Source organism: Ornithorhynchus anatinus, chromosome 21 (assembly GCF_004115215.2).
Source record: "Ornithorhynchus anatinus isolate Pmale09 chromosome 21, mOrnAna1.pri.v4, whole genome shotgun sequence".
In the NCBI taxonomy this organism is placed as follows: Eukaryota; Metazoa; Chordata; class Mammalia; order Monotremata; family Ornithorhynchidae; genus Ornithorhynchus; species Ornithorhynchus anatinus.
The window spans coordinates 14,815,528-14,828,558 of record NC_041748.1 but is presented as its reverse complement, the minus strand read 5'-3'; the positions used below and the strand labels follow the sequence as shown (position 1 = coordinate 14,828,558).

Genomic DNA, 13,031 nt, shown 5'->3' with positions numbered 1-13,031 from the left:
CAGGATCTTTGCCCTCCAGGAGGCTACAGGCTAGTGGGAGAGGCAAGGGATGCAATTATTTTATATATAATATATAAATGAGTGAAATCGTGTTAGAATAGGCAGAGAAGCAGCAAGGCCTAGTGGATAGAGCCCGGGCCTAGGAGCCAGAGGGCCTGGGTTCCAATCCTAGCTCTGTCACTTGTCTGTTTTACGATCTTGGATGAGTCACTTCACTTCTCTTTACCTCAGTTACCTTATCTGTAAAATGGGGATTAAATCCTACTCCCTCCTCCCCATTTGGGAAAGGAACCATGTCCAACCTGATTATAATAATAATAATAATAATAAAATGGTATTTGTTAAGCCCTTTCTATGCGCCCTGCACTGTACTGAGCGCTGGGATGGATACAAGCAAATTGGGTTGGACATAGTCCCTGTCCCTTGTGAGTTTCACAGTTTCACTCCCCATTTTACAGATGAGAGAACTGAGGCACAGAGAAATGAAGTGACTTGCCCGAGGTCCACAGCAGATGAGTGGCGGAGCCGAGACTAGAACCCATGACCTTCCGACTCCCAGGCCCCTGTTCTAGCCACTACGCCATGCTACCTTTTGGTATCTTGTATCTTCCCCAGTCCAGTGACCGCACATAGTGCTTAACAAGTAACATTAAAGAAAGTGTCCATTAAAAGTAAATAAGAAGTAGGGGACAGGGGTGTCCTCCTGGAGAGGAACCATGTCTTATGTTTGGATCAGGGACACACTTTGCCTCCGAAGTGGTCCAGGATCACATGCACATGCGTGTATGTGCACACAAGCATACACACACACGCACACTCACACACACACACTCCTCCTTATAAAATGATATTTGTTAAGCACTTACCATGTGCCAGGCACTGTACTAAGCAGAGGGGTAGACACAAGGTAATCAGGTTGGACACGGGCCCTGTTTCGTATGGGACTCACAGTCCCGTGCCCCATTTAAGAGAAGAGGTAACTGAGGCACCGAGGAGTGAAGTGACTTGCCCAGAGTCACAGAGCAGACAGGTGGCAGAGCCGGGTTTGGCACTCAGATCGTCTCCTGGTTCTCCTCCTATCGCCATGGCCACTCACTGTCAGTCTCTTTCATGGGCTCCTCCTCTGCCTCCCACCCTCTAACTGTGGGGGTCCCTCAAAGTTCAGTTCTGGGTCCTCTGCTCTTCTCCAACTACTCCCACTCCCTTGGAGAACTCGTTCGCTCCCATGGCTTCAACAACCACCTCTCTGTCGACGATTCTCAAATCTACATCTCCAACCCTGAGCTCTCTCCCTCTCTGCAGTCTCGCATTTCCTCCCGCCTTCAAGTCATCTCTACTTGGACGTTCTCCCGTCTCCTCAAACTTAACATGTCTAAAACAGAGTTTCTTATCTTCCCACCCAAACCTTGCCCCCGCGCCCCCCCCCCCGACTTTCCCATCCCTATAGACGGCACCACCATCCTTCCTGACTCACAAGCCCATAACCTTGGCGCTTTCCTTGACTCCTCTCTCTCATTCAACCCACAGATTCAATCCATCACCAAATCTCGTCGGTTCAACCTTCACAACATCGCTAAAATCTGCCCTTTCTTCTCCATCCAAACCGCTACCATGTAAATCCAGTCACTTATCCTTTCCCGTCTTGATTACCGTATCAGTCTCTTTGCCGGCCTCCCTGCCTCCTGTCTCCCTGACGCCAGGCCGTACTTCACTCTGCTGCCCGCATCATTTTTCGATTAAAACGTTCAGGCCACGTTTCCCCACTCCTTAAGAAACGCCAGTGGTTGCCCATCCATCTCCCCGTCAAACGGAAACTCACCATCATTCGCCTTGGCCCTCTCTTCCTCTCCTCACTACTCTCCTATTACGACTCAGCCCAATCTCGTTTATCTCGCCGCTTACCTTTGGCACGGAACACCCCCCCCCCCAATTCGGCGGAAAATCACTGTACCCCCCCACCCCTCAAAGCTTTATCGAAGGCACATCTCCGAGAGGCCTCGCCTGACTAAGCCCTCCTTTCCTCTTCTCCCTCTCCCTGCCGCATCACCCCGTCTTGCTCGCGCCCCCTCCCAGTCCCACACCACTCGTGTCCCTATTTGTAATTTATTCCCATTAATGTCCGTCTCCCTCTCTAGACCATAAACCCGTCGTGGACAGGGAGTGTGCCTGTTATATCGTCGGGCCTACTCTCTCAAACGCTCGGTCCGGTGCTCTGCACCGAATGAGCACTCTATAAATACGGTTTACCGAACGACTGACTCCCAAGCCCGTGCTCCAATCCCTTCCAGCTTTCACCTGCGCACCCCTCCCCTCCGAACGAAACCGATCCATCCGTGGTATCGATCGAGCTGTCGACGGCGAGGAGCGGCGGGGCTCAGTGGAAAAAGCACGGGCTTGGGAGTCAGAGGCCACGGGTTCCGATCCCGGCTCTGCCGCTCGTCTGCTCCGTGGCCTCGGGCCAGTCACTTTCTTTCTCTGGGCCTCAGTTCCCTCATCTGTAAAACGGGGATCCCGACTGGGAGTCCCACGTGGGACGGCCCGATTGCCCCGTATCTACCCCGGCGCTTGGAACGGCGCTCGGCACATAGTAAGTGCTTAACGGACACCGTCTTCGTTATTGTTACCGTTCTTATTTCTTGGGCGCTTACGGTGAGATCCGATCGAATTTCCTGAGCGCTCACGGCGTGCCGAGCACCGTACCGAGCGCTCGGAAAGTCCGATCCGAACGGAGTCGGCCGCCACGATCCCCGTCCGCAAGGAGCTCACGGTCTAGCGGGGCTCCGCGGGGACTCGGCGGAGGTGCGGGGGCCTGCCCGGGCTTGGGCGGCGGGTTGGCGCCCGTGGTCGGGAGGGGCGGAGGGGCGGCCGAGCCTGGGATCAGCACCGCGGAGAGCGGCCCCGGCCGGCCCGCCGCCCACCCGGGCCCCGCCGCCCACCCGGGGCCCTCCGCCCACCCGGGCCCCGCCGCCCACCCGGGCCCCGCCGCCCACCCGGGCCCCGCCGCCCACCCCGGCCCGCCGCCGCCTCTCGCTCATCCTCGCCAGAGGGCCTGAGCGGCAGAGCTCGGGGTCTAGGCCTGGCACAGAGACCATGTGCAAAACCACTCCCTACTTCCCAGTGAGCTGACTGGCTCGGGGCTCTCGGGCACACCACGCACACGCACTCACTCTCTCTCGGACCACTGCACTCGTTCCTCTGTGTGTGTGTGTGTGAGAGAGAGAGAGAGAGCGAGCGAGGGAATGCGTCTATTCCTTCTCTCCCTTACGAACATCTAATACGTGTGCTCTCTCGCTCGCTCTCTCTCTCTCTCTCACATCCCCTCCGCCATCTCCGGCCTAGGCCAGAGAGCAGTTTCAGCCAATGTAAACTAGCACTGGAGGGCATGCGGGGGACACGGGCCGGTGGAGAAAAACAGAGCCGACTTCCTGTCAGAGTCCCGGGGCTCCCCCGCTCCGCTCCCGCCTTTTGAAAGGACAGTGGCCCGCGGCCACAGACGGCGTGTCCGACGTGGCCCCGGCCCCCGCCCCTGGCTCGGCTCTGGGCGTCGGGTTCTCCTTCCTCCCTCCCTCCCTTCCTTTCTCGCTCCCTTCCTTTCTTCTTTCCTCCCTCCCTCCCAGACGGCCGTGGTTCTCCCTTCTGTCCTTGGCCCGAGCCTGCCCGCGCCGATTTTCCCATCTTGATTTCCTTCTCTGGGCCTGGGCCCGGTTGCCCTTCCCCCCCCCCCCCGACCCCCAACTCCTGCCATTTTAAAGGGCGATGGCCCGTAGCGACCGACGGCGCGTCCGACGTGACCCCGGCTCCCACCTCCGCCCCGGCTCCCACGGCCCGTGCCTCCCTTTCCGAGGAAGCGGGAGGTACGGTTGCTCGGCGGCGGACCGAACCGGGGGTAGGGCCGACGGTCTCTCGACTGGAGGCCGCGGAGGGGGCCGTGCCGGAGATCGGGGAGTTAGAGGGTTTGACTGGGAGAGGGGATGCCTGGGTTGGAGCCCCGCAGCAGGGTCGAGGCAAATCTCTCTCTGGGCCCCGTTGTCTCTCACTAGTATCAGTGGGATTTATTAAGCACCTCGGCGTGCAGAGCGCTTTACTGAGTACTGGGAGAAATACACCGCTGACGGTGAGACACGGTCCAAGGCCTCGCAATCACCGAGACGAGGCAGGGAAGGGTTTGGCAACGAGCCCGGAAGGAAAGATGCAATAATAGAAATCCAAAAGCTACATGAAAGAAGTTCGGAGTCCGATGGGGGGCGGGGGGAGGAGTCCTCCGGTGGAGACCTCAGGGTGCTGCCGTCCGGTCTTTGAGAGTCCGGCCCCTGAGGGAGAGGGACCGTATGTGGGCTCCTGGGTGTCGGGGGTGAGGGAGGATCCGGAGAATCTTGCAGGGGAGGGAAATGGGGACAATTAGTTATATTGAGGTCTTGACTGTGAACTCCGAGTGGGACAGGGACCGTGCCTGACCTGATTACCTTGCATAGGTTACAGCATTTATCACAGCGTTTGGCACATAGTGGGTGCATAACAAATATTCTTATCATTTTTACTGTTGGAAGAGTCTTTCTGCCTTTTCCGATGCAAACAGAGAAAGCCTGGGCCCTGGTATTCGGCTGCTATCTCACCCCCTGGCCCTGGAGGTGCAGTCGCCATGTCATTATCATCAGTGAGAAGTAGTGCGGCCTAGTGGAAAGAGCACGGACCTAGGAGTTGGAGGATTTGGGTTCTAATCCTGGGTCCGCCACTTGCTTGTTCTGTGACTTCAGGCGAGTCACCTAACTTCTCTGTGCCTCGGTTTTCTCGTCCGCAAAACAGGGATTCATTACGTGATTATCGTGTATCTACCTGGTAAACTGCTTAGTAAACTTCATAATAATAATAATAATGTTGGTATTTGTTAAGCGCTTACTATGTGCAGAGCACTGTTCTAAGCGCTGGGGTAGACACAGGGGAATCAGGTTGTCCCACGTGGGGCTCACAGTCTTAATCCCCATTTTACAGATGAGGGAACTGAGGCACAGAGAAGTTAAGTGACTTGCCCACAGTCACACAGCCGACAAGTGGCAGAGCTGGGATTCGAACTCATGAGCCCTGACTCCAAAGCCCGTGCTCTTTCCACTGCGCCACGCTGCTTCCCCTTCATGACACATGAAGACGTATAGACTGTGGCTAGCGAGTGGAGGCAATCCGCTACGAGTCAAAATTCTCCCTTGCTGGGCAGCGGCGGCACGGGGGAGAGTCGAGGGCGGAGACTCAGGTATACCGCGCGGAAGGAGGCAGTGGTAAAACGCTTCCGTATTTTTGCCAAGAAAACTCTGTGGATACTCTTCCAGAACAATTGCAGGTGGAGGTGGGGCATTCTGGGAGAGATGTGTCTATGGCGTCGCTATGGGTCGGACACGACTCGACAGCATAAGACGACAACAACGATTTATTGAGTGCCTACCGATGAACTACTAGATACCGTACTGAGTCCTTGAGAGAGTGTGACAGCAGCAAGACACACATCCCCAATCCTCAAGGAGCTGACCGCTGAATGGGACACAGGCAATCGATCCATCGATCGGTGGTATTTACTGAGCACCTCTTGAGTGCTGGGCACTGTACTAAGCTCTTGGGGGAGTAACAGTGTAGCAAGACTCTGACTCTGAGACTGGATTGAAGTGTGGTCAAGGCTTCTAGCTCTTCAAGCCACTCAGCTCTCTTCAAAAAGCTTGACCTAACAGAAGCGGTGAAGCTTAATGGAAAGAGCCCAGGGCCTGGGAGTCGGTGGACCCGTGTTCTAATCCCGGCTCTGCCGATTACCTGCAGTGTAACTCTGGGCAAGTCACTTAACTTCTCTGTGCCACACTTTTCTCATCTGTAAAATGAGGATTCAATACCTGCCCTTCCTCCTACTTTAGACCGTGAGCCCCATGTGGGACAGGGACTGTGTCCACCCTAATTAACTTGTATCTACCCTAGCGCTGCTTAGTGAAGCGCTTGACACATAGTAACGGCTTAACGAATACAGTGATGATAATAATAATCTAGAGCCAAGCAACCAGTCAGGGGTGCCTGCTCTGCCTGAGCTTGGGCAACTTTGGCCTTGAGCAGGGCTATGTGGCCATTAACCAGCCTGGACCTGCAGAGCAGAGAGGGAGCTATCTGCAGAGCCCCAGGGCTCACCCCCGCCCCCAATCCTATAGCCCCCCTAGGCTTTGGTGTTTCTGATAACAATGATGGTATTTGTTAAGCGCATAAGCACAGAAGCTTGGAGGGCAGTGTGGCTTAGAGGAAACAACACAGGACTGGGGTTAGGTAGAATTACGTTCTTGCACCAGCTCTGCCACTGGCCTTCTGTGCGACCTTGGGGAAGTCGCTTCACCTCTCTGGGCCTCAGTTCCCTTATTTGTATAATTTGGGTAGTTCCTTGCTTTCCTTTCCTCTTAAACTCTGAGACTCTTATGGGGCAGGGACTGTGTCCTATCTGATCAGTTGTATCATCCTCAGTGCTTAACCAGTGCTTTAGCACAAAGGGAGCACTTAATTAGCCTAAACACAACCATAATAATAACAATAATGAGAATAATAGCGACGATAATTTAAAAAAAATAAGGGACCCTGCCTCCCTCTTGCATTGGTCTGGGTTTCCTTGCCTCCTGGCTCCCGGTCCCCAGATCAACCTGCGATGTGATGTTCAGGGCCTTATTTCCTGGGACTCCAGAGGAAACGGAGGTTGTGGGGAGGGGATGATGATGATGGAAGAGCTGTGGGCAGCACAGGTGTGGGAGGGATGGTATAGGGTTATAGGAAGGATGGTCCAGCTGTGCTGGTGAATGATATACAGTTCTGAGAGGGAGTGTGTGTGTGTGTAGGTGTGTAGGTAGGTAGGTAGGAAGGAAGGAAGGTAGGGTGGGGTTGGGGATCAGGTTGAACTGAAGCCCAGAAAACCAAAACCCTCCCCGTTGATGGAAGGCCTACGTTCAAGTCAGAAGAAGCTGAGGTGGGAGGTCCCACCTGGGAGGGGGCTCAGCTGTGGGAGGGAGTTGGGGGGGCAGCTGAGGGAAGGAGGGCCCTGTTGGAAGGAGGAGGTCGAGGCAGTGAGGAGAAGAATCATTTAGCTTCGGAAGGAGGATAGAGCACGAGCCTGGGAGTCAGAAGGAGTTGGGTTTTGGTCCCGGCTCTGCCACTTGTCTGCTCTGTGACCGTGGGCAAGTCACTTTACTTCTCTGGGTCTCAGTTACCTCACCTGTAAAATGGGAATTAAGACTGCGAGCCCCACGTGGGACATGGACCGTGTCCAACCTGACTACCTTGTATCTATCCTGGTGCTTAGAACAGTGCTTGGCCCAGGGGTCTCCTTCCCCGTACACGAGATGGGAAGCAGCATGGCCTATCGGAAAGAACCCGGGCCTGGGAGTCAGAGGCCCTGGGTTCTAATCTTGGTTCCACTTCTGACCCGCTGTGTGACGTTGGTTTTTCTATGCCTCAGTTACCTCGTCTGTAAAATGGGGATTCAATACCTGTTGCTCTCCCTACTTAAGACGCTGAGCCCCGTGTGGGATAGGGCCTCTGTCCAAACTGATTATCTTGTATCAATCCCCGCACTTAGTTCAGTGCCTAGGACAGAGTACGTGCTTAACTAGTACCGTTTTAAAAGATAATGTAGGAGGTTAGACCGGCTAAACTCCTCTCTCCATGGGCCTAGGGTCTACTTACATTGTTCCATCTCATCTTGCGTTTCCTTGCTCCCAAATTCTTCCTCTCCCTCTGTCCCCACCTCAGGCCCTGCCCTACCTCCTGCGTCCTCACATCCCTACTATGGAAAGCGGTTGGATTGGCATAGCCGGGTAACTGCTCGGAACAAACTGTGGTAAAGCCCACCGGCTCTGCAGGTCGATGCCACCTTCTCTCCCGCTTCCTCCTCTGCCAACCCCCGGCCATGCGGCGGGCTAAGCCCCGTCAGCCCCCACCGGGTGACTTCCTCAGGGCCACTGGAGAGAACCACCCTCCGCCACAGTTCCCCACACCCAGTGCTCTGGAGTGAACCCCGGGGCCGGGTCACGGTGGGGGCACGAGCCGGGGAAGGTTTCAGCCCCCGTGCTGGTGGAACAGGGAGACGAGGGTTGGTGGGAAGGCGGGGGCACCCCGGGACTCAGAGAGAAGGATCGTGGGGGCAACTTCTCCCTTGGCTGTGAGGAACTTTTGTGCAAAGACCCGTGACTAAGGCACATTAAAATTCCTGCCATTTTCCAGGTGTCACAACAGCGTGGTTCTCTTCCAGCCCCCGGAATGTAGGTGTTCCAGAGGGTGGAACTCACTTCATCTCAGCGCAGGGGCATCTGGGAAAGAGCCCCTGAGACGGTAGGCCTGCCTGCCCCTCTGGCACCACATCCTGACATCCGAGCCCGACCGACCAGGGCCAGAGAATAAACCCGCAGGCCGGGCCCCCACTGGTGGCCACGTGGGAAAGGGTAGCAGCGTGCCCTAATGGACAGAGCTCTGGCCCGGGAGTCAGAAGGACCCGGGTTCAAACCCCGGCTCCACCACTTGTCTGCCGTGTGACTTTGGACTAGTCAGTTCACTTCTCCGTGTCTCAGTCACCTTATCTGTGAGCCCCGTGCGGGCCGGGACTGTGTCCAACCCAGTTACCTTTTACCTACCCCGGGGCTCGGTACAGTAGTCTGGAACGTAGTAAATGCTTAACGAATACCACAATTATCATTATCATTATTATAGGGCGAGACTGAGGCATTTTGGCCCTGGCCCACCCCGGCCACATGGAGAGGTGAGAAAACGGCTCCCCGACACCAGCTTTCGTTGGCTGCTTCTAATACCCAAGTGAGGGATCTCTCTGGCAAGGCGGGATTGGCGGGGGGGGGGGGGGGGGGCGTCTGAGAGATTTTTAATTCATTTTTTAATGATATCTGTTAAATGCTCACTATGCGCCAGGCACCGATCCGAGTGCCGAGGTAGGTACAAGGTGATCGGGTCGCACACGGCCCAACACGGTCCGCGTCCTACGTGGGGCCCGTGGTCTTAATACCCATTTTACAGACGAGGTAACTGAGGCACAGGGAAGCGAAGTGACTTGCCCAAGGTCACCCAGCAGACGAACGTTGGAGCTGGCATCAGAACCTAGGTCCTCTCGACCCATCCAGCCCACGCTCCAACCATCAGGCCTCTCTGCCTCTCGTGCCGCACGGAGCCGTGTGATGGGGTAGGGGACCCGACCGTCGGAAGAGACGCCACGGGAAGGGTAGGGGATCCCGAGCGAGGCCGGCTAGGGCCGGGCCCGGAAGGCGGGGGGCCTCCTCCCCGGTCCCAAGATTTGGAGGAACCGGATCTGCGGGCCCTTTGCCCTGAGCCCGAGCCCCCTTCCCCTCAGAAGCCCGCTCTCCCTGACCCTCTGCCCCCATCCGCGGGCCCATCTGGGCCCGGGCCCCGATACGTCCCGCCGGTCCGCCCGCCCCTGGCCCGGGGCTCCGCCACCTGTCTGCCGCGGGACCTCGGACGGGTCACTTCGCTTCTCTGTGCCTCGGTCTCCTCGTCTGTAAAACGAGGATGGAGACCGCGAGCCCCACGTGGGACGGGGGCCCGCGTCCAGCCCGATCCGCTCGCATCCACCCGAGGCCTCCGTACGGCGCCCGGCAGATACCGTCGTCGTTATTGTTATTATGTTTATGGGGAGGGGGTTGAGCCCCACCGGGGGTCGGTCTGCATCTTGCCGCTGAGTCAACGGGTGGGCTGAAAGGGAGGACGCCGACCCCTCCCACACCCTGGAATGGAAAGGGGGCTGAGCCGTCCCGAGGAAGAGGGCCTAGCGGGGCTCCGGTCGTCCATCTGGTGCCCCTGTCCGTGGTCCTGAGTGGGGCCGCCCTCCTCCTCTCCCCGTGGGTGCCGGCCCTCGGGGCGGACCGCGGGGACTCCGGAGGCCGACCTCCCCCGGCTTCCTCCTCGTCTCCCCGCTCCAGGGTTCGGCCCCTCCGGGGAGACGAGGGGAAGCCAGGCGGAGATGGAGAATCCAGGCGAGTGCCGGGTCCGGGGGGCGTGAGGGAGGGAGCCTCAGGCACTTGGACGGGTGGATCCTGGCACGGAACACTGCCCTCGCCCCCCCTCCCCACCACCCGCGAGCTGAGTGCGGTGGGCACCTCGGCGGGGACCCGGGAAGGAGGGCGTCATCTCAGAGATCCGAACTGGGATCCGTTCTGAGGGCCGGGAGGCCCGCAGCGGAGAGGACCGGGCGGTGGCGGGGAGGGGACCTCCCCCCCCCCCCAGGGTCTTCCTTTCAGGCTGGGTAACCGGAGGGCCTCGATCTCCTGCCAGCCGGCCCGGCAGTAGTAACGGTAGGGGTAGAAATAGCAGCGGCGAGACCGGCGTTCGTTGAGCTCCCGATGGGTGCTAGGTACGAAGCGAGCGGGGAAGTCCGACCGAAGTATGAGGCGCACTCCCTGTCCGCGGGGAGTTTGTGATCTAGCCTGGGAGTCGAAGGAGGGACCGACTTCGTAAAAGGAAACGACCACCCCCGTCCGGCCGATACTGGGGCTCCTTCCCGCCGCCCTCCACCACCCTGTGTGTTCCCCACCTCCGTTCTGAGATGGACCTGCAAACCGTCGGGTCACCGGAGTGGGCGAGGGAGGGCTCGCCTCTCACCCTGGACCCGGACCGCCGTCTTCGATCCCTGTCCGCGTCCCCTGAGGCGATGCCGAGGGGCGGAGGAGGGGCTGGGCAACCCTCGGGCCCCTTCGTCCATCCATCCGTTCGATCTTATTTACCGAGCGCTTACCGTGCGCCAAGCGTTATACCGAGCGCCCGGGAGAGTACGCTACGACAACAGACACCTCCCCTGCCCGCCACGAGCTCACGGTCTAGACGGGGGGACCGGAACCCCCGGGGGAAGGGAACGTCTGGCTTGGGCCGTGGGGAAGGTGGTGGGCCGGCCTACCCCCTAACCCTCGCGTGGAGTCTGGGCAGGGGTCTTCTGACCCGCGGTGGGGAGCGAAGAGCCCAAGTTGGGTGCGGGGGCTGAATCTTCTCTCCCTGACACCCTCCCACCTTCACCCGCCACCCGGCGGTTTGAGTGTCGACGGCTGCCTGCGTGCCGAGGGAGCCTCCATTTTCCTGCGCTGCCGGTGATGCCCTGAAAACTGGCAGGGGGGCACAGGCGGGCCGGGCACTTGGGACACAGGTGGCTCCAGAAGGCTAACTGAGGATCCCCTCCTCAAGCTAGGCTGTCCTGTGAGGGTCAGGGCTCTGGTGTCCAGCGTGGCCCCCCACCTTCCCCGCCCCGGCTGCCCCTTTCCCAGACCGAGCACCGGGCCCCACGGGCTGAGCCTTGAGGCTGGCTTTACCACACCGGGCTGGGCTCACCAGACCCGGCCGCCCCACCCTCGCTGAGACATCTAAGCCTTCCCACCCTTGAAAAGCACTCCCATCCTTATCCTGTAAAAACAGCGGGGGCTCTGCTTCCAGAAAAAGCAAGGTGTGAGCCACCCCCTCTCCCTTCAAACTCAGCCCGCTCCCCCGCCCGAGAAATCGGGGAGAAGATATCCTCTCCTCGCCCCCACCGCCCGAAACCGGGGAGATCCAGTTCGCTGTGGCTGCCGGGTGGATCGATAACCCCGGGCCGCGAAATCCACGCCTTGCCGTCTCGGGGCCTAATTGTAGCCAACGATCGTCACATTAGTGTGGAGCGGGAGACGGTCGTCAGGCTGTCCCGCTACCCCACTGGGGCACGGGGAGGGGTAACGTTGGGAGCCAACGCAGCCTGGTGGGCATGCGGCACCCTCACCGACCGGGCGCAGAGGGGCAGGCGGCGGAGGGAGAAGGGAGGCAGGAGGAGGCGGCTGCCATCCCGCACCCGCCCGCTCCTCCATGGCGGCCCGCCGCATTTCCCATCGGCCGGCTCACGTGGATTCGGCTGGCGATCGCGTCGCCCGGGCTAGTGGCCCACCTCACTGACGGTGGGCAGGGCCGGAGAGAGAGGGGTTCGGAATCCAGTTTCTGACGGGGGGAAGGCCCCAGAGGCAAAAAACAATCTCAGCCAGGGAGGGGTGGGGGCTCCCAGAGGTCCAGAAAGGTGTGGGGGGTGGGGGGGATGGAGAATCACCCAGGCAAGGGTCTCCGGAAAGGAGCGATGCCTGAGGCATTGTCTCGGAGGGTCTCTTTGCCAGAAGATGCCTGGGAATGGGCGGGGGGCGGGGGGCGGAGGAGGGCAGCGAGGAAGGGGTGTTTGTCATTACATAAGCCGGTCTTGGTGCTGCCCCAGGGCTCAGGAGGGCTGGACCTCCTCCTCCTGCTTCCCATCACCACTCCCCACCCCCCCACCAGCCCCCCACCCCCACAGCCCCCTCCGAATGGCTTCGGTGCAACCTGGCACCGGGGGCTTTGTGCCGCGGAGGGTCTGGCGAGAAGCAGCCCTTACCTCATGTGCCGCCACTGGGTTCATGCCATGCTGCCCGTGGGGAGTCCTCTCTTCATGTGGCGATGAGCATGAAAGCGAACGCGAGAGAAATATCGGGGTGGCACTGCCGAGCGGGGCCCCCCACCCCGCCGCCAGCTCAGGGGTCCGCCTCGGCTGGGGGGAGGCCTCTCCCCCTCCCTTCTTGCTTCTGAGGTGGCTGCTTTGCTTCCCCGTTTAGGACGGAATCTGCTGCTCTGAGCTCTTCCTTCTCCTTCTCCTGCACCCGGGGGGCAAGCCCGGAGGTCTGGCCCCCAAAATAAATCGAGCCGTTTCCTCCCTCTCCTCCCCAGCAAACAGCAAGCTGGGATCCTGAGAGCACAGGATGAGAAATGCAAGCTGTCTCTTCCATCCCCCCCACCCCCCCCCCATCAACCACCACACACACACACACACACAGTCACACGCGCGCGCGCGCACACACACTCTCTCGCACACTCGCCCCGCAGGCCCGCACGCACACACATGGTGTCGTAAACCAATCCCAGTTAAAGAGACACAGTCATTATTATCAATAATGCATGAGGCCAGGAGGGTTCGGTAGCCCCCCTCCTTCCCCTCTCCCCCCACCCCCACCCCCATATCCCGTTGGGAGCCTCCA

The 13,031-nt window shown here is 59.1% G+C and overlaps 1 protein-coding gene across 2 annotated transcripts in view; it reads right to left on the bottom strand.

Moving 5' to 3' along the window:
- Positions 1-12,790, bottom strand: part of FBXL16 (F-box and leucine rich repeat protein 16) — a 34,290-nt gene extending 21,500 nt beyond the window's left edge. For both annotated transcript variants that reach the window (XM_029049441.2, XM_029049440.2), the window contains exon 1: positions 12,395-12,790. Coding sequence is in view for 1 of the 2 variants with exons in the window: in XM_029049440.2 (XP_028905273.1) it covers positions 12,395-12,418 (24 nt within the window). In the remaining variant the exon portion in view is untranslated. The remainder of the gene's footprint in view (positions 1-12,394) is intronic.
- Positions 12,791-13,031: the final 241 nt, after the last annotated feature.